Source organism: Chiloscyllium punctatum, chromosome 11, assembly GCF_047496795.1.
Source record: "Chiloscyllium punctatum isolate Juve2018m chromosome 11, sChiPun1.3, whole genome shotgun sequence".
In the NCBI taxonomy this organism is placed as follows: domain Eukaryota; kingdom Metazoa; phylum Chordata; class Chondrichthyes; order Orectolobiformes; family Hemiscylliidae; genus Chiloscyllium; species Chiloscyllium punctatum.
Window position 1 is genome coordinate 20550046 of NC_092749.1, and position 22308 is coordinate 20572353.

A 22308-nucleotide genomic window follows, 5' to 3' on the forward strand; every position below is an offset into this window, starting at 1 on the left:
TCTCACATTTATCACATTGTACTTTATCTGTCAGATTTTTGCCCACTCACTTATGTATCTAAATCTCTCTGCAGACCCTCCACATCCTCTGCACAGTTTGCCTTTCCACTTAATTTAGTGTGTCATCAGCACGGTGGCACAGTGGTTAGCACTGCTGCCTCACAGCGCCAGAGACCCGGGTTCAATTCCCGCCTCAGGCGACTGACTGTGTGGAGTTTGCACGTTCTCCCCGTGTCTGCGTGGGTTTCCTCAGGGTGCTCCGGTTTCCTCCCACAATCCAAAAACGTGCAGGTTAGATGAATTGGCCATGCTAAATTGTCCATAGTGTTAGGTAAGGGGTAAACAAAGGAGTATGGGTCTTGGTGGTATAAGCTTCGGCGGGTCGGTGTGGACTTGTTGGGCCGAAGGGCCTGTTTCCACACTGTAAGTAATCTAACCTAAAAAAAAATTTAGACACATTAAACTCATTGCTAGGGCTCCTTGTTGCCAAACTCGAGTGAATGCAGCTAAGACTACAAGAAGGGCTGTCACTCTATCCTCACTTCTGGAATTCAGCTCTTTCGTCCATATTTGAACCAGGTCTGTCATGAGGTCAGGAGCTGAGTGACCCTGGTGGAACGCAATCTGGAGTCACTGAGCAGGTTATTGCTGAGCAGGTGCTGCTTGATAGCACTGCTGATGTGACAGGGTCAAAGGATAGATTGCGAAAATGCCCCTATCCAAGATCATGACGGCTCGTTCAGTTGCCACCTCAACAGATTAAAAACAGGGGAATTGCCTGTATGCCTAACACATGAGAAAGAACAGAGAGAGAGCATGAGAGATGAAGAGTGAGAGAGGTGGACAGAGGCGACAAAAGGACATGTAGATAGGAGTAGATGTGTGAAGATGGAGGTGAGGGACTAACAGCGAGATGGACATAAAAACAGAATTCATGATGAGCAGATATGGATAACAAAGTACAGTGTGAGAAATATCCAGCACAAATGGAAGGATAAAAAATATTGCAATTATATTGTATATTTCCAACCTTAAGATGCCCAAATTACTTTACAATCAATCAAGATTTTTTTTTGAAAAAGTAGTCAGTTTTAATGTAGGAAGGCAAACTAACAAAGAAAGCAGAAAGCAAGCAGAGACAAATTTACAAGAAGAGTTTCTTTTTAAATTTTGACCACGGGGTAAAATATTAAAGATCAACTCAAACACCAAGATTGTTTACAAGTAGTTATTTAATAGTTCAGAGAAATTAAATATAATATCTGGGTTTATTCATTAAACTAATACTTCAAAGTAGTGTGATACCAATAGGTTTGTTCATTGGTAAAGAAGCAAGTTACTGACTCCCTAGGTGATCAATGCCGGGGAATAAATCACTAGATCAGACAAAGTCGACTTGTTAATAATTCTGGCTCAGGACATCTGAGATCCTTCAGCTTCTTGGTAGATATGTGCTCAAATGCCAAATCAGAGAAGAGCACTACCTCAAAACCAGACAATTACAAAGACTGTCAAATGTTTGCTTCAAAAGGTAGAAAATAAGAGCGGCATTCTTCCACACTTAGGAGAAACAAATCTCCTATAATAGTTCCAGCTTAGCTTGCATCGTGAGTCAATGCATAGAATAACCTCAGGATATTGGCAAACCAACAGTAATAAATATATTTGACATGTACATTGTTGTGTTTATTCAAAAAAGTCTATAACACCACACACAGACACACAAAATGCACAATGTAAAGGAAGTTCATCAATGATGGTGGGTTTTTTTTTACAATATCGCCACTAGCAAAAATAAAACATTGCCAGAAGGAAAGGGGAAACTACTCTGAACTGACAGTTCACGATAACAAATCAGGAAAAATTAGCATCATGAAAATTAAAAATGGATTTGTTAATTCTAAACAGGTGGTCAATTCACAAATTCAGAGTATCAGTTGGAGATTGTATTAAGACAGCAAGAATTTGCAACCGAGAAGGTGATTCTTGCAGTCTTGGACCCAGACATTTACAGACATTGAAGAGATTGCAGCCTGTTATGACAGAGGTCTGGTTCTCTATATTGTGCACACTTCATGAACAAGTGTAGCACAGCTCCAATGCAAACCGGGTCCATCCAGTAGAAATTTAACCTTAACATTATTTCCAAGGTAGATCAAGAGGATAAAGACTCTCTAATGTCCATTCAGTACTCAGTCAACTACATCAAAGCAAATGCTATTTATCAACCATCATCATTATTCGTATCAACTCAATTTATGCAAGTCTCTTGATATCTGGAACTGGATGTGAGAAGATCAGATATGAAAAAAAACTACAGATACTGGTATCCAAGGTAGACAAGCAGGAGGCTGGAAGAACACAGCAAGCCAGGCAGCATCAGGGGGTGGAGAAGTTGTCGTTTTTGATGTAGTCCTTCTTCGGGGTTGGGGGTGGGTGTAAGGGGAGCTGAAGATAAAGGATGGGGGGTATGTGGTGAGGTAGGGGTAGATGAACACAGGTAGAAGGTACAGCCTGGTTGGTCGATGGGAGGAATGAATCTGGTTGGTAGCTGGGAAAAAGACTTGATCAAAGGAATGGAAAGGTAGGGGAGGCATTGGCATGGCAGTCAGGGGATGGGAAGGGAGGTTATTTGATACTGGAGAACTCAATGTTGAGTCCTCTGGGCTGTAGACAGAAGATGAGGCATTGTTCCTCCAATTTGCAGTCTGATTTGCTGTGGCAATGGAGAAGGCCGAGATGGTCATATCAGAAAGGGAGTGGGGGGGGGTGAATTAAAATGGGCGGTGACTAGGAGGTCAGGTCAGCCCCTGCAGGCCCAGCTGAGATGCTCAGCAAAATGTGCCAAGTTTATGTTTGGTCTCACCGATGTAAAGAAGACCACATCGGGAGCACCAAATGCAGTAAACTCGGTTGAAGGAGAGACAGGTGAACCTCTGTCTCAGCTGGAAGGATTGTTTGTGGTCCTGGATGGAAGTGAGGGGGGTGGTGTGCAATGAATCACCAAAACATCACCATCAAAGTCTCTTAAGACTTGTCCATTTAATACCTCAGGGTATGAAAACCAGGGAGTTTGCCTGTGGGCCAGACATGAGAAAGATTCACGGAAGTAAAGAGCAAGAGATATGAAGAGTGAAAGAAGTGGACAGAGAGATTAAAGAGACACACAGAAAAGAATCCAGTTTCCACCTGCACACTGCGTTCCTTGTGTGTATGGGGGCAACAAACACCCAGATCCAAAATAACACAAAGGGCTCACAAGGCTTTGAGCACTTTCACTTGCCGATTGGCTAAAAGGAACAGGGAAATGTTAGTACATGTCATTGTGCTGAGAAGGCATCATGTAAATATAGAGGGCAACCAAGCTCAGGTTCTTAATGTGGGCAAACTAAACTGGGCCATGGCCAATTTGGCATAGCATTCTTTATACACAATGATAATTATACCAATATTATAATATAATGATACCAATATTATACACAATGTGCTAGACCTGCACAACATGTGGAGGCACAGTTAAAATTCACAGCATCTAGAGTTAAGGTCATGTTTTACCATGACTTTAGCATAAACACACTTTGGAGGTCTCACACACTTGACAACAGCTATATACTTTCAAAAAGATTTAGTCAAAATGAAGGTCGAGAACCAGATTAAAAAATAACTTTGTACAGTCATAATAGAGTTCATAGGCTACATTAAATGAAATAAAATGAAAAGAGCAATGTGACAAATGACCAACAAATTTGCACTCTGTTGATACAATAGGCCAAGATGCAATATTACCTCCACAAGGAAACTTTGCAATTTAGTGTGACACGTTTACATAACTAATTTCTATAATAAACATGAAAGTAATGGAAAGGTTGACGGGATGTTTTGCAGACACAGACACACACAGACACACACACGCACACGACCTTATTTGTTTTTTTCACCTCCCTCACACCAACACAGTTAAGCATCTAATACTCACTGATGTCATCACAAATATCTCCTGTGAAACCTGTAGGAGAATGCTTGCTAAAGTCCAACTGACATCTGTGTGTTGTGATGTCATTGCGATATTTAACATTAAATGGAGAATAAAAATGTGAACTGGAAAAAAAAGTACTACTAGTGTAAAATTCACTCTGAAGGCAGCCACCCACCAGTGTGTTCAAGTAAATTCTCTTCCTGTCTCAGAGGCTACCCAAGGAATGAGTAGATGTTCTTGGATGTTACTGTACACTGAAGATGAGAGTATGATATAACATTACAGCCCACTACATCATTCTAAACATAATTCTAATTGTTTAAAAGATGAAAGAGAATGTGCCTTCCCAGAGAAATATAACAGTGAACAATTTGAGTTCCAGACATTATTCTTTGAATCAGTATTCTTTATAGCTACCGACTTTATAAGGATTTCTGTTGTCTGCCAGTGTCCGTTACTCAGACATCCATCAGCATAGTTGAACAATTGAGAACTCAATACATGATATTTAATGACTTTCCCAATCATGTAAGAGGGCAGTTCATATAAATGAGCTCCAAAACCTGTGCACAGATTGGTTTGAGGTCAAACTGCAGAATTCCCAACTATGCAGTTAAAACAGAATTGATAAATTACCACAGATCACTGGCCAATTTAGCTGCCACGGGCTCAGCTGGTTTCACAGGATCTGCCTTCCACCATCATCTAGAGACAAGTTAGAAGAGTCAGGATCCTTGCAATTATTCCACATGTTGCTCAGCAGAATTCCATTCATGTTTCTGTGCCACATAGAAACAAAAGAACAGCACACGCAGACTGCGGCAGCACACTCACCCTATGACTATGTTCTGGACTACAGAGTAAGTGGGACCTTCTGAAAAACCCACCTAAGGCTATGGCAGCTGTTTTGTAAAAGAAATACAAAAGGAATGCATTAAGAAGGAAAACAAAATCACCGACTTTCATGGACTCCACAAATCCCGCTCCCCTTACCCACAGCTGTTGATATTTTCCATTTACAGATAATTCCCTCTTGAATTGAACCAGCCTCTGTCACACTCTCAGCCAGTACATTCCGCATCCTAATCACTCACTGCCTGAACAGGTTTCTCTTGTCACCGTTGCTTCTTTCCCACTTAAATCTGTACCCACTCATTCTCGATCCTTGCACTAATGTGTGGACCTCTCGTGATTCTAAATACCGCTAAAAAAAATCACCTCTTAACCTACTCTTTTCCAAAGAGAGCAGTCCCAACTTCTTCAATCTTCCTTACAGAAGTTCATCATCCCTCAAATTATCCTTGTAATTCTTTTCTGTATGCTGGCAAACACTTCATAACATTCCTAACGTGTGGTGTCCAAAACTGGAAACAGTTCTCCAACATTTTATACAAGTCAAACATAATTCCCTTGCTTTTGCTACACTCTGCCCTTGCTGATGAAGCCTAGAACACTGTATATTTTATTAAGTGCTCTCTTAATCTGTCCTGCTACCAACAATGACTCACAGACATAGACATCCAGCTCCCAGTGCTCTTACAGCCTCCTTAGAATTGTGATTCCATCTTAATCCAATGTTATGGTGCCTTTTTACATACTTGCTCCCCAAATGAATCACTTCATTCATCTCTGCAGTGAATTTCACCTGCCATTTGTCTATCAATTTTACGAATCTGCCCATCCTTTTGAAGTTCTACACTATTCTCCACATAGTTCACAAAAATTCAAAATTTTCCTATCATTAGCAACTGTGTTGAAACTGTGTTGAGCTGTGTCGGGGTCATTAATACATATCAGGAAGATCAGGGATCTGAATACTGCTTCTGGAAACTTCACTACAAACCTTCCTCTAGTTTAAAAAAATCTTATTAATCTACTCTATTCCTTGTCATTTTCATGGCTAATTTCATATCCAAATTGCTATTGTCCCTTTCATTCCGTAAGCTCAATCGTTGCTCACAAGTATGTTGTACAGCACTTTATCAAATGCCTTTTGAAAATTCATGTGCACAACATTAACAGCATTATTCTCATCAATTCTCTGTTTAAAAAAACTTGTATTAAACATGATTTGTCATTAACCATGCTGGAGTTGCTTAATTTCCCTGCATTTGCCCACATAACAATTAACTTTGTCCTAAAAGTCTCCTCACCACCAGACTTAAACTGACTGGTTTTATTTGTTACCCTTATATTATAGGAGAAAGTGAGGACTGCAGATGCTGGAGATCAGAGCTGAAAATGTGTTGCTGGAAAAGCGCAGCAGGTCAGGCAGCATCCAGGGAGCAGGAGAATCAACGTTTCGGGCATGAGCCCTTCTTCAGGAATGAGGAAAGTGTGTCCAGCAGGCTAAGATAAAAGGTAGAGAGGAGGGACTTGGGGGAGGGGCGTTAGAAATGTGATAGGTGGAAGAAGGTCAAGGTGAGGGTGATAGGCCAGAGTGGGGGTGGGGGCGGAGAGGTCAGGAAGAAGATTGCAGTGCTGAGTTCAAGGGATTTGACTGAGACAAGGTGGGGGGAGGGGAAATGAGGAAACTGGAGAAATCTGAGTTCATCCCTTGTGGTTGGAGGGTTCCTAGGCGGAAGATGAGGTGCTCTTCCTCCAACCGTCGTGTTGATATGGTCTGGCGATGGAGGAGTTCAAGGACCTGTATGTCCTTGGTGGAGTGGGAGGGGGAGTTGAAGTGTTGAGCCACAGAGCGGTTGGGTTGGTTGGTCCAGGTGTCACAGAGGTGTTCTCTGAAACGTTCCGCAAGTAGGCAGCCTGTATCCCCAATGTAGAGGAGGCCACATCGAGTGCAGCGGATGCAGTAAATGATGTGTGTGGAGGTGCAGGTGAATTTGTGGCGGATATGGAAGGATCCCTTGGGGCCTTGGAGGGAAGTGAGGGGGGAGGTGTGGGCGCAAGTTTTGCATTTCTTACGGTTGCAGGGGAAGGTGGAGGTTGGGTTGGTGGGGGGTGTGGACCTAACGAGGGAGTCACTGAGGGAGTGGTCTTTTCAGAACGCTGATAGGGGAGGGGAGGGAAATATATCCCTGGTGGTGGGACCCGTTTGGAGGTGGTGGAAATGACGACGGATGATATGATGTATATGGAGGTTGGTGGGGTGGTAGGTGGGGACCAGTGGGGTTCTGTCCTGGTGGCAATTGGAGGGGCAGGGCTCAAGGACGGAGAAGCGGGAAGTGGAGGAGATGCGGTGGAGGGCATCGTCGATCACGTCTGGGGGGAAATTGCAGTCTTTGAAGAAGGAGGCCATCTGGGTTGTACGGTATTGATCTCTTCATAGCCAACTGCCGCCGCGACATTTACTGCCTTAACCTCTCCACCCCTCTCACCCACTCCAACCTCTCACCCTCGGAACGTGCAGCCCTCCACTCCCTCCGTTCCAACCCCAAGCCCACCACCAGGGATATATTTCCCTCCCCTCCCCTATCTGCGTACCAAAAAGACCACTCCCTCCGTGACTCCCTCGTCAGGTCCACACCCCCCACCAACTCAACCTCCACTCCCAGCACCTTCCCCTGCAACCACAGAAATGCAAAACTTGCGCCCACACCTCCCCCCTTACTTCCCTCCCAGGCCCTAAGGGATCCTTCCATATCCGCCACAAATTCACCTGCACCTCCACACACATCATTTATTGCATCCGCTGCACCCAATGTGGCCTCCTCTATATTGGGGAGACAGGCCGCCTACTTGCGGAACATTTCAGAGAACACCTCTGGGGCACCCAGACCAACCAACCCAACCACCCCGTGGCTCAACACTTCAACTCCCCCTCCCACTCCACCAAGGACATGCAGGTCCTTGGACTCCTCCATCGCCAGACCATAGCAACACAACAGTTGGAGGAAGAGCGCCTCATCTTCCGCCTAGGAACCCTCCAACCACAAGGGATGAACTCAGATTTCTCCAGTTTCCTCATTTCCCCTCCCCCACCTTGTCTCAGTCAAATCCCTCAAACTCAGCACCGCCTTCCTATCCTGCAATTTTCTTCCTGACCTCTCTGCCCCCACCCCTACTCCAGCCTATCACCCTCACCTTGACCTCCTTCCACCTATCGCATTTCCAACGCCCCTCCCCCAAGTCCCTCCTCTCTACCTTTTATCTTAGCCTGCTGGACACACGTTCCTCATTCCTGAAGAAGGGCTCATGCCCGAAACGTCGATTCTCCTTCTCCCTGGATGCTGCCTGACCTGCTGCGTTTTTCCAGCAACACATTTTCTGCCCTTATATTATAGTCTTGTGAAAAAGGATATGACCTTTGCAAATCTCCAGTCAGTTAGTACTGAGTCTAAGGAAGATTATCCCAGTGCATTCAGCTCTGCACCCTCACTTCCCCCAGTAATTCATCTGGTCCTGGTGCCATATCAACTTTAAGCAGATGTTGTGGTTCTGTTCGCCGAGCTGGGAATTTGTGTTGCAGACGTTTCGTCCCCTGTCTAGGTGACATCCTCAGTGCTTGGGAGCCTCCTGTGAAGCGCTTCTGTGATGTTTCCTCCGCCATTTGTAGTGGTTTGTCTCTGCCATGCAAGGACTGCACAAAACACTACAGAGGGCAAACAGGAAGACAGCTAACGATCCGTATCCATGAACACCAACTAGCCACGAAACGACACGACCAGCTATCCTTAGTAGCCACACACGCAGATGACAAGCAACATGGATTCGACTTGGACAACACTACTATTATAGGACAAGCCAAACAGAGAACAGCCAGGGAATTCCTAGAGGTATGGCACTCATCCACAGATTCTATCAACAAACACATCGACCTGGACCCAATATACCGGCCACTACAGCGGACAGCTGGAACTGACAACCGGAAGCGACAGAGACAGGCCACTATAAATGCTGGAGGAAACATCACAGAAGCACTTCACAGGAGGCTCCCAAGCACTGAGGATGTCACCTAGACAGGGGACGAAATGTCTGCAACACAAATTCCCAGCTCGGCGAACAGAACCACAACAACGAGCGCCCGAGCTACAAATCTTCTCCCAAACTTTAAGCACAAATATCCAACTCACTATCGATGATTTCAATTTTATAAACTCTTACAATGTGTGAACTCCCTTCTCTTTCACCACACACTGGGCTGAACCTTTCTTTGGTAAAAGGAAAATGGAAAGGATTAATTGAATACCTCAGTCATGCCCCAGCTACATGAGTAAACACACTTTTTGGTCCCTCTCTTCCTCTTACTATTCTTGCACAATTGATATACTGAGAGAGGACTTTTGAATTTCATTTTATGTTAGCTGCCAGTCCCCCCCGACTATCGCTTTGCATTGCTTATTTGCTTTTCCAATTGCTCTCTGATCCTTGTTAATTCAGCCTGATTCTTAAATTGTATGATCTGCCTGACATCTTAATCTCTATCTCTTTCACCATCCGGGAAGCTCTGGATTCTTTTGGTTTCTGTTGTCCTTTGTGGACAAATACCTTGATTGTGTTCAGACCAGCCCTTCAAACTTAAATCGAATTGCAACCATTGCGTTCCCGTGAAAATTGTTAACGAGATAAATTCAGCAGTTTTATCCAAAAACAGTGACTTGATTTCGGTTTAACTCATGAACTGCTCACTGGCATTATTTACAACATTGACTGAAGAAACATATGCGCACTGAGAAGAACTCCTCTTCAACAGAAAACTGCAAACTGGCAGCAGATGAGTATCTTACCTCCAATCCAATTTACATTGTCCTGCAATGTATCTTTTCACAGTGTGACACCTTTACCCAGCAACACCTCAGACTACCATTTGTCTATATCCATCAACTGCATTTAAAGTTAGATCACTCACAATATATCAAGCAAACACACAATCATCAAATTGCAGCATCAGGATCAGTAATGCACAGGATCAATTTATGAAGCACAGCCCACGCCAATTAAATTTTATTTCAGTCCTCATGCCAGTTAAATTGAAAACAGGAAAAAAAACTTACTTGACCGAAGAGGTGAAGGAGACTTAAACCAGGAGGCAGCTGGGATACGCTGGGAATTTCCTCTTTGATATAAAATTGTAGCATGGCTGTAAGTTGCCCAAGGCCTCCTTTCATTTCTTCGCTCATCTCTTTGATATCTGGGAAGGAATGAACAAAACTGGTTGTCAACCACAATGAGAAAGTAGGTTTTGTGGCAGCTGTTCTGTCTAGACACATCTACTCCTCAATTCCATTTGAAGTGGTCACAATGATACATCTTCGCCGTTTTGACAGGTAAATAACGTACACAGAGCGCACAACACGCTACTGCCACTCATCGCTGTGTTTTTAAAAAAAAGCTGGACAGCAACTTTCAGGACAGGTGATAAATCAAAACCAAGCAATCTAATCTAATCTAATCTAATATGGCACACAGCAAAGGGTTTCTTTCAACACTCCATGATGAAGATTGGCCCAATCTGTTTTTGTTTCGATCAAGACGGAGGTCAGTGGCCTTAAAAGTAAATCATGTGAGGAAATATCCTTGTGCTTCAAAACTAATGAGTGCTAAATTGATGGATGAACTCTGATAAATTGTCCAACTCAGTGTGTTGCTGCTTCCCTGTGTGGAAGGGTCAGAACTGGCAGTTCTGAAAACACTGTTTTGTTACTGTCTCTTGGTTTGTGGGCATCGCTGCGAGGTCAGCATTTGTCACCCAACTCTAACAGCCCTTGAGAAGGTTGAGAGAAGCCACTTTCTTAAACCACTGCAGTCTATATGATGTATGGACACCATGGCGATGTTAGGAAGATTTTAAGCTGACCACAGTAAAGGAACAACGATATAGCTCCAAACCAGCAAAGCGTGTGGCTTGAAGGGGAAATTGGGGGTCGTATTCCTGTGAATTTGCAGGCGTTATCCTTCTTGGAGGGAGAGGTTACAAGTAAGGAAGGTGCTATGAAAAGAGGTTTGCTAAGCAGCTGCAGTGCATCTTGTAGATGGTACAAACTACTGCCACTGTGCATTGCTGGTGGAGGGGGTTATTGCTGAAGGCAGTGGATGGCGTATCAGTCAAACCAACTGATTTGGTCTGGACAATGTCAAACATCTCGAGCATTGTCGGCACTGCACCTATTCACGCTACCATCCCTAAATCCCTCACACCAATATACTGAGGATTGCCATTGACCAGGAACCGAATGCACCAGTCATATAAATATGTTATCTTTCTTGCACCAATCAAACCTTAGCTTGCATGTTGACTTGTTTGCTTTCTCAGTCCGAAATGTAAAACTGAGTTTCACAGCATCACCGCTCATCAATTCCCCTCCTGCTGTAAGCCTCTTAGATTTAATCTTGTGTCAATCAGCAGTTTTTTTTGACTTCTCATTGACCGAAAATGACCCAAATATATTACAATCCCTACAGTGCTGAAAGAGGCCATTCAGCCTATCAATTCTGAACCAACCTCCAAAGAGGATCCCACCCAGACCTAGATCCCTACCCATAGCCCACTTTTTTAAAAAATCATGGCTAATCCCATCAAACATGCACATCCCTGAACGCTATGGGCAATTCCACCTAATCTGCATATCTTTGGAATGTGGGAGGGAACTGGAGCACCCAGAGGAAACCCACACAGACACAGGGAGAACGTGCAAACTCCACAGAGAGTCCCCGAGGCAGGAATCAGACCCAGGTCCCTGGCGCCGTGAGGCAGTAGTGCTAACCACTGAGCCACTGTGCCGCCCATTAACCCTGTCCCATCCTCCCATTACACAACTCATAAAGGTCCATTCCATTTGGAATACCTAATCTGATAGTGCGGTGAGTGGCAATTCTTTCAAAGATTTCAAAGAAAATGTGATTTTGACACAAAGGAACAGAAATAATAGGAAGACAGAAGAAAATAGGAGAGTTGGACTAACAGCTTTGAAACAGCTAACAGGGGCTTGATGGACAGAAAGGCCTGCTCCTGTGCCGTGCAGGCCTATATTGTTCTGAAATCCATTTTGTTCTAACATAAAAAGGCCAAGATTTCAAGACATGCTCTGGAATAATTGCCGATGGGCTTGCATTCATAACTTATGTACCTTTGACAAGCTTTCAAAGAACATGCATGACAAGCAGAAATTATAAGATTGTAAGAAATGCAGGAGGAGACCATCTGACCCCTTGAACCTGCTCCAATATTCAACAAGATCTTGGCTCATTTGATTGCGGCCTTTATTCCGGTTTTTCTTGCCTGCCCCCACCATAACCTCGGACTCCCTCAGTCACAAAATCTACCCAACTCAACTATAAATATATTCAGTGGCCCAGCCTTCACTGTTCTCTGGGGTAGGGAATTTAAAATACTAATGAACCTCAAAAATATTTCCTCATTATAGTCCTAAAAGGGAAACTGTAAAATCTGAAACTTAGTCAATTTTTCTCTCATGGGCAAATATCCTCTCAGCATCCACTCTGTCAAGCTCCCTCAATATGTTTCAATAGGAACACCTCTCATTCTTCTGAACTGCAGTGACTACAAGCCCAAGCAGCTCCACCTTCCCTCATAAAACAATATATTTATATCAGGAATCAACCCAACAAACCTGCTTTGAACTGTCTCCGATGTAAGTATACCAAAATGGCATGGTGGCTCTGTGGTTAGAACTGCTGCCTCACAGCGCCATAGACTCGGGTCCTATTCCACTCACGGGCAACTGTCTGTGCGGAGTCTGCACATTCTCCCTGAGTCTGCGTGGGTTTCCTCAAGCGCTCTGGTTTCCTCACACAGTCCAAAGATGCATAGGTTAGGTGGATTGGCCATGCTAAATCTCCAAGGGTGTGCAGGCTAGCTCGATTAGCCAGGGGAAAATGCAGGGTTGCAGAGATAGGGTAGGGGAATGAGTCTGGATGGGATGTTCTTTGAAGGGCCGATGTGGACTCGATGGGCTGAATGATCTGCTTTCACACTGGAGGGAATCTGTATTTACAAAACAACTATTTGAAAAATCTCCCCGCCTGTGAGACACTTCGAGATTTTCCTGACATGATAGAGCACTATATAAATTCAAGATTATTATTTCTCTTTAATAGCTCTACAGCCATTTTGCACACTTGGCAATTATTTCCTATACATTTTGAAGCCCTGATGCTAGTATTCATTTGTATTTACAGAATTTGACTATTTTCTGTAGCTGGAGGCAATATACTGAATTGAACTTGATTAATCTACACTGATGGAAATGGAGAACATCATTAATAAATAAAATACTATTAAACTGTGGGACAAAAACCAATTTCAGAGAATAGGTGCAGTTACATTGACACTAAAAGGATAATTAAGGCTCTGCTTACATCTCAACATCATTACAAACATGAGCTGCCAGACATTACTCAGCAGGCAGCATCTTTGGAATCAGAAGGTTGCATGTTCAAGTCTCACTTCAGAGACCCAGGCACAATTTAGGCTGATACTTTAATGCAGCATTGAGGGAGTGCTGCACTGCTGGAGGTGAAATGTTAAACCAAGACTCCATCTGGCTCCCTCAGCCAGATGTTAAGGTACTGTGACAGTATTCAAATAGAAACGGGGTTATTCACCCCAAAGTCCTAGCCAACATTTATCCCTCAATCAATACCACAAAGGCAGAGTATCAGATTATATTTTCATTGCTCTTCATGGAACTTTAATTGAGTACAATCTAGTCACCATGTTTCCCCACATTATAGCAGCAACTCTACTCTACAAGTGTTGATTGGCTGTGGCACACTTTGGGTTGACCCACATTAATGAAAGAGTCCATATCACCTCAGCTTCTATCCTTCTTTCTGTCATTCTTTTATGCCACTTTATGAATTGAAAGCCTTGAAGCAGGTGACATGTTCAGGCATCATTTGGTATGCTTGCCCTTATTTGTCAGTGCATTGAGTATAGGAATTGGGAGGCCATGTTGTGGCTGCACAGGACATTGGTTAGGCCACTTTTAGAATACTGCGTACAATTCTGGTCGGACTTCTATAGGAAGCATCAGGTTAAATCTGAGAGGATGCAGAAAAGACTAAAAAAGATGTTGCAGGAACTGGAGTGTTTGAGCTACAGGTAGACACTGGACAGAGGCTAGGGCTTTTTTTTTCCCTGAAGCATCTGAGGCTGAGAGGTGACCTTATAGAAGTTTATAAAATCATGAGGGGCATGGATAGGGTGAATAGGCAACATCTTTATCCTAAGGTGGGGAGAGTCCACAACTTGAGGGCACAGGTTTAGGGTGAGAGGAGAAAGATTTAAAAAGGACCTCAGGGGTAGCTTTTCCACACAGAGGGTGGTGCATGTACGGAACGAGCTGCCAGAGGAAGTAGTGGAGGCGGGTGCAATTACAACATCTGAATGGCATCTGGATGGGTACATGAATAGGAAGAGTTCAGAGGGAGATGTGCTAAATGCTTTCAAATGGGACTAGGTCAGATTGCAATGTCTGGTCGGCGAAGACAAATTGGACTGAAGGGTCTGTCTCCGAGCTCTATGACTTTATGAGTGCAGTTACACACAGGTCTGACCAGCTTTTTACGGCAGATTTCCTTCGTTAAAGGCCATCGGTTAGCCAGTTTGAATTTATGACCATTGACTAAAACTTCATGGTCATCATTAATGAGATTATAACTCTCAGTTTTCAATTCCCATTTTTAAAAAGAAAATTTATTTCAAATTCCACCAGCTGTCACCGTGGGAGTTTTAACTGAGCGCCCTTGAGCATTAGCGCAGACCTACAGCTGACCTGTCCAGTGACATTACCACTCAATCAGCAACAATCTGGACATGAAATGTAATACCAATCTGCTCAGCTATAGTTATAGAAATAGAAATTAATTTATGTGTATCTAAATGCAATTACTTCAAATCAGAGCCAGCTCTGAATGAGTACTTGCAAGGTACAAAATGAATCAAAACCACATTAAACAAAGAAAATTAGTGACCTGAGGGAAAAAGGGGATTATAACAGTCAACCTTTCTTTCACAATTTCCAAAGAGTTTACCCAGAATTAGCCCTGGGGCAAGTCATCTTGGCATGTTTTCAGATTTGGGGAATGAAGGTTTCTTCTGGCTTGTCAGCATTTCAGAAGAGAAGAGAAGATTAGTATGCCACTGGAGATGGGATAGAAGGGAATGGAAGCCATGTTTAAGGGGGTGGGGGTGGTGACGAGAGGCAGACTAAATGGAAGAGGTCCAAGAAGGAGATGGATAAGATCGAATTCAAGGCACCTAAAAAATCAACATAGCTGCAACAGAAACAAAAAAAATCCTATAAGATGTCTTTTTCCACGGAGAGATTGAACAAGCTTGCGAGAAACACGAACAGCTTGTTCTACCAAATTAACTTCTATTATGAAAAGCAAAATGCTAGGCTACCAATTGCATTTTTAAACTGGCCTATCCAACTCAACAATGAGCAGATAAAGGAACTCCTTGCCTGTTGTTAATTGGTGACTGCCTTCCATCTCAGACCCCTGATTGATTACTGTTCATGTTGATTTATTGACATGTTTGACTTCAAGGCCCATAGCCTCGCCTTTCCCAATACTAGAACATCTTCCAGGCCCTCCCACCCTGTGACACTTCTGTGTTCCTTCATTTGTACAGATTCACGATCCTAAACTCTCAGTCCTATCAATCCTGAGCATGAGAATTCCCTCCTTCAGCAATTTGAACAATCTCAAGGTGTTTCTTAGAGATCCACCAAATCTTTTATCAAGTTTGTTCACCAGTCATAACTTCTCTGAAGGTGACTTGGAATCCAATTTTGGTGGATTACACGCATGTAAGCAGCCTGGGTTACTTCACCATGTACTACATAAATGCCAGTTGTTGTTGTTTACTCACTAACAATTCAGCCTAGGTTATGGTGCTCCAATTAGTTTCCACTCTTTCAAAGCGTCCCTTACGAAAATTTTAAATGCCATTTATGAACATCTTTTCATCCTTGAAATCCTAGCATCAAATGCAAATATTACAGTCAATATCACAAACTGTTCTCTTCCAGATTGCTAGGTAATTCTCAATTGTTATTTACCATTAAACCTGTATGCCATTAAAACCTGATCTGCTCTACATCTCGCAAGCAATATGAAAATTAAAATCTCTCATTATAGCACCACAGAGCAGTATAGGATGGAAACAGATCCTTCGGTCCAACTAATCCATGCTGACCAAATATCCTAAATTAATCTAATCCCATTTGCCAGCATTTGGCCCATATCCCTCTAAACCTTTCCCATTCATATACCCATCCAGATGCCTTTTAAATATTGTAATTATACCAGCTTCCACCACTTCCTCGGTAGCTTGTTCCAGACACGGACCACGATCTGCATGAAAACGTTGTCCCTTAGGTCCCTTTTAAATCTTTCTCCTCTCATCTTAAACCTACGCCCTCTAGTTTTGGACTCCTCTATGTTTGGGAAAAGACCTTGGCTATCTACCATACCCATGCCCCTCATGATTTTATAAACCTCTATAAGGTCGCCCCTCAGCCTACGACAGTCCGGGGAAAACAGTCCCAACCTATTCGGCTTCTCCTTATAGCTCAAACCCTCCAACCATGGCAATATTCTTGTAAATTTTTTTCTGAACCCTTTCATGTTCTGCAACATCCTTCCTATAGCAGGGAGACCAGAATTGCACACGATATTCCAAAAGTGGCCTAAACCAATGTCCCGTACAGCCATAACATAACTTCCCAACCCCTACACTCAATGTTCTGACCAATAAAGGAGAGCATACCAAACACCTTTTTCACTTATTCTGTCTACCTGCAACTCCACTTTCAAGGAAATATGAACGTGCACTCCAAGGTCTCTTTGCTCAGCCACACTCCCCAGGACGTTAACATAAGTCCTGCTCTGATTTGCCTTTCCAAAATGCAGCAAGTCACATTTATCTAAATTAAATTACATCTGCCATTCCTCAGTCCACTGGCCCATCTGATCAAGGTCCCCTTGCACTGTGAAGTAGCCTTTGTTGTTATACACTCCACCTCCAATTTGGTGTCATCTGCAAACTTACTAACCAAACCCCCACGTTCACATCCAAATCATTTATACAAATGACGAAAGGCAGTGGACCCAGCACTGACCCTTGTGGGACTCCACTGGTCACAGGCCTCCAGTCTGAAAAACAACCCTCCACCATCAACCTTGTCTTCTACCATTGAGCCAGTTCTGTATCAAAATGGCTAGTTCTTCCTGTATTCCATGTGCGTTAACCTTGCAAACCAGTCTACCATGAGGAACCACATTATATTTGAGAATGGTTCCTCTGACATAAACCCCTGCTATATCATTGATACTCATAGTCTATAGATAATTCTGGACCAGAGTCTTGCATCCATCGCTGTTCCTTCACTCTATTCAGAATGTCCCTGCTACCTCAGCATGATCACCTAGAGATCCTGTATCTTTTATTGCTGTAATTGTGTCTTTTATCAATGCAGTTCCTTCCCCCTCCATTCTCAATTTCCCAGGCCCTTCTGAAGTTGCCTAGAACATTGAGCTCTCAGTCAGATTCCACAACTCACTTGAATCACGCCCTTGCCACTCACAAAAACCCTTCTCATTGCTTTTTTGTATTTTAAATGCTCTGAAGCATCTCATGCTCCCTCCTCGAGCTTTCAAATTATCTCAATTTTAGCTGCTAAAATTGACAATATTGAGAGACAGCATCGACAGCAGGTTAATTTGTAAGGGTGTCTGGTTTTCTTTCTCCAAAAAAACAAAGCCCAGACTTTTCGCTTTCATTTCTCTGCTTCTGAACTTTTCTGTGTTTGATCTTTTTGGTGAGGAACCTTCCTCCATTTCCTGATCACTGTGACTAATTTCCTTCAAATAGCAATGCCCTGGTACTCTCCCTATCCACTCCCCCCCTCAGAATAATCATTACCCTCCTGATGAATATGTGAAAATAGTCTTTTCATTTAGTTCTTCAAAGCCATAGTTCCTTCCTGTCCTCAGGTTTTGAGATCAGTAACTACCATCATTTAGCCTTGTGCTCAATACGTCTTCATTTATCAACACGCTTGATCCCATCAGCTCCTTTGGCCTCAGGGAGAAGTCCAGATGATTGCTTCAATGCACTGCTTAATTAGTACTCAGATCCGTTTGCATTTCCTAACGAGAATTAGAGACATGGGTCGAACTAAATTCTTTAGGCAAGGAAGATCTCATATTTGTCACTGAAATAAATTAAAACGATACAATGGTGATAGGGGACATGAGAAGTAAAATGGGTCAACAGTTAAGAAATGAGCCAGAAAACAGTGGCTTCAGCATAATTAGGTTTTCAGGGCAAAAAGGTGCTCCTGAAATGCAGCATTTGACTGTGCAGAATAAGGATGGGTTGATCTCCCCATTGGGAGGAGCTGCCAAGGTTGCGGAATAGGATCCAATATTCTGAGACTATCTTGGGCATTCCTTTGGGTCAGGGTTGAGATTAAAAAATGAATCACAAATGGAAGATCACAGAAATGAAATCTATATTGAAATACATGATCGCAGTTAGTACCTCAAATGGGTAACTGACATTATGAGTGCAATGGACAAGAGCCCCTCAAATTATTTTGAGAAGATAGCCTAGACTCTAACCTTTGCTTATTTTAAAGGTAAATATGAGATACTGTGTTCCAGATGCAATTCAGTCAGGCAAACTACTTGATGTTAAGTAAAACGCAATGTATTGAAACACTATAGTTAAAATACAACAAATGAGATATGGGATTGGAATATCATGGCTCTACTGGGAAACTTAACAGAACAATAGATGCAGTAACTACTATTAGTGAACTGTTCGAATACAGTAACAACTCAAAAACAGACTCTTGGCAAAAGGTAAATTCAGAAAACAGATTGTCTCACATGCAGTTCTCCAATGTGTGTGAGAGAGAGAGAGAGAGAGAGCAGGCTGCTTCAATTGTTCCAACTTTTGAAAAAATACCCAAAGCCTCACAAGTTATTTACTTTACTGGCTTTCCAACTAGACAACTCCGTGACTATCTGATCAGGTCCACGCCCCCCCCATCAAACCACCCTCACGTCCTGGCATCGTCCCCTGCCACCGCAGGAAGTGCAAAACCTGCACCCACCCCTCCTCCCTCACCTCCATCCGAGGCCCCAAAGGAGCCTTCCACATCCATCAAGGTTTTACCTGCACATCCACCAATGTCATTTATTGTATCCGTTGCTCCTGATGCGGTCTCCTCTATGTTGGGGGAACTGGACGCCTCCTCGCAGAGCACTTCAGGGAACATCTCTGGGACACCCGCACCAATCAACCCAACTGCCCATGGGCCCAACACTTCAGCTCCTCCTCCCACTCTGCCGAGGACACGTAGATCTTGGGCCTCCTCCACCATCGCCGCTCCCTCACCACCTGACGCCTGGAGGAAGAACGCCTCATCTTCCACCTCGGAACACTTCAACCCCAGGGCTTTAATGTGGACTTCACCAGTTTCCTCATTTCCTCTCCCCCCACTTTACCCCAGTTCCAACCTTCCAGCTCTGCACTGTCCTCATGACCTGTCCTATCTGCCAATCTCCCTTCCCACCGATCCGCTCCATACTCCTCTCTGACCTATCACCTCCATCCCCACCCCCATTCGCCTATTGTACTCTTTGCTACCTTCCCCCCAGCCCCACTCCTCCATTTATCTCTCCATTCTGCAGGCACCCTGCCTCTCTTCCTGATGAAGGGCTTTGGCCCGAATCTTCGATTTTCCTGCTCTTCGGATGCTGCCTGATCCGTTGTGCTTTTCCAGCACCACTCTGATCTAAACTCTGGTTTCCAGCATCTGCAGTCCTCACTTTTGCTGAGCTCAGTATCTCTGTTGTAATACCTCTCTTTACAAAAAAAGACAAAATAACCTCTTAAAGTCACTGCTTCATGAGATGTGCACTGCTTATCAGGATATATATAAGAGTGCTCCTTGGGGAGATAACAATTTCTAAATCTTCAGTGGTAGGCTCTTGGAAGCTGAACAGCAATGTGTATGTATGAGTAAATGTAGCCCAAGGTCTCAGAAGGGTCTCCCTTGTAACCCGGGTGAGGTATAACCAGTTATAACGTACTAGAAATAAGCCTACACTCTTTATCAAGACCACGACTCCGTCCTGCCAAACATTTCACGTGGGCCCTCTTTTTCACTTAGTAAATTATTGTTTTCCACACTGGAACAGACATAAACATAAAGGAGAGATAGCTTCAAGATTAACTGTGATGTGACCCTTGTTGACATTCCCCTCTACCCTACTCATCGGAAATCCAAATGACATTCAGTGGCAAGATGCCCACATTTACACCGGATGAAGTGCCAGATGGTTGGCAACACTCTCAGAGTCATTTGCCAGCAGGAGATGAACACGTTCAGGAGAAACTATGATGAGAAACATAGGTTAGGTAATCACAGAGGTATCACTGACCAACTGAGCTTCTCTGAGAAGCCCTCCAGGGCCCTACTGTTCAAGATGCTCGGAAATAATCAGGCAGCAAATGTTTCTGATGATATCATTAGATGCCAAACATTCAGAGAATACTGAATGGGCTACTGAAGAATTACGTCAAGTATGTTTGCACACAATCGACAAACTCACATCGAACATGGGTGATGTGTTGTAATTGAAGTCCTTTGGGATGTTAAGTGAGTAAATGTATGATTCAGACAGGCATTACTACAAATTTAAAGTATTTACAGTGCTCGCTTGACATCATATTTCATCCCAAAATTTATTTTCTCCACTTCTTTTTTCTACAATTTTTCCTCCTTAGAACTCAACTTCACAGACAACAATATATTATGGACTTACAGGACATCCTCAAACGAAGGAAAAAGGATACCATTGTGTAATGACCACTAGCAGGTCAGGAAATTGGACAGGATATAAAAACAGCACAGAATGACTAAAAGGATAATAAGGAGGGAAAATTTAGTGTCCAAGAGAATGCTGGGTTGAAACAAAGAAGAACAGAAAATAAAACATTCCACAGGTATTGTCAAAAAGAAATGAGTTAACAAAGTACGTGTTGAGCCGATAGAAAGCGAGTCTGAGGAATGGAGAGAAGGAAGTGGCAGGGAAGTTGAACGAGCATTTTGCATAACTCTTCACCATGCAGGATGTAAGTAAAGTCCCGGATATAAATCAAGGAAATAAAGAAAATTACAATCACCAGGGAAATGGTATTGAAACAAATGGTACTAGGGGTTGGTTAGCTCAGTTAGCTGGACAGTCGGTTTGCAAAGCAGAGTGATGCCAATAACACGGATTCAATTCCCGTATAGGCTGCAATCACAATGAAGGTCTCACCTTCTTGAACTCACCTCTTACCTGATGCGTGGTGACCCTCAGGTTAAATGACCACCAGTGTTTATCTCAGACAGCAGACTCACAGTCATCTGGAAATACGGTAGCATTACCTTTCCTTACTGAACAAACTGTGGGAGATGTGGGCCCAAATGTCCCTGGGTATTGATGGACGTTATTTTCTAAAAGAATTTGCAAGTGTTGTAATGTGATCAACAGTGAAGAAGGTTATCTAAGATTACAAAGGGATCTTGATCTATTGGACCAATGGGTTGAGAAATGGCAGATGGAGTGTTGTTTAAATAAGTGTGAAGGTAATCACAGAGGTATCACTGACCAACCAAGCCTCTCTGAGTAACCCTCAAGGGCCCTTAGTAAAATAAGGGCATTTTGATAAAACAAACAAGGGCAGGACTTATACAGTTAATGGTTGGTCCTTGGGTAGCGTTGTTGAACAGGGAGACCTAAGGGTTCCGGTACATAGTTCTTTGAATGTTGCATCACAGGTGGACAGGGTGATAAAGAAGGCATTTAGCACACTTGCCTTCATTGCTCAGACCATTGGGTGTAGGAGTTGGCACATCATGTTGCGGTTGTACAGGATGTTTGGAGTACTGTGTACAGTTCTGGTCACCTGCTGTAGAAATGGTCCTATTAAATTGGAGAGGATTCAAAAATGATTTACCAGGATTTTGCCAGAACCAGAGGGTTTGAGTTATAAGGAGAGGCTAGATAAGTTTGGACTTTGTTCACTGGAGTGTAGGAGGTTGACGGGTGACCTTATAGAGGTTTATAAAATCATGAAGGTTACAGATCAGATGAACAGCAAAGGTAATTTACCTAAAGTGGGAAGTTCAAAATTATGGGGCATATTTTTAAGGTGAGAGGCGCAAGATTTAAAAGGGACCTGAGGGACATTTTCACATAGAGAGTGGTTTGCATTTGGAATGCCCTGACAGAGGAAGTGGTAGATTCCGTTACAGTTATAACGTTTAAAATACTTTTAGACGGGACATGAATAGGAAAGGTTTAGAGGGATATGGGCCAAATGCAGGCAAGTGGGACTAGTT

The 22308-nt window shown here is 43.3% G+C and overlaps 1 protein-coding gene across 9 annotated transcripts in view; it reads right to left on the reverse strand.

Annotated features, from left to right (window-relative positions):
- smyd3 (SET and MYND domain containing 3) overlaps positions 1 to 22308 on the reverse strand; it is a 785608-nt gene that overhangs the window by 509404 nt on the left and 253896 nt on the right. For all 9 annotated transcript variants that reach the window (XM_072580427.1, XM_072580432.1, XM_072580428.1 and 6 more), the window contains one exon: positions 9928 to 10064. In XM_072580427.1, the coding sequence (XP_072436528.1) occupies positions 9928 to 10064 (137 nt within the window). The remainder of the gene's footprint in view (positions 1 to 9927; positions 10065 to 22308) is intronic.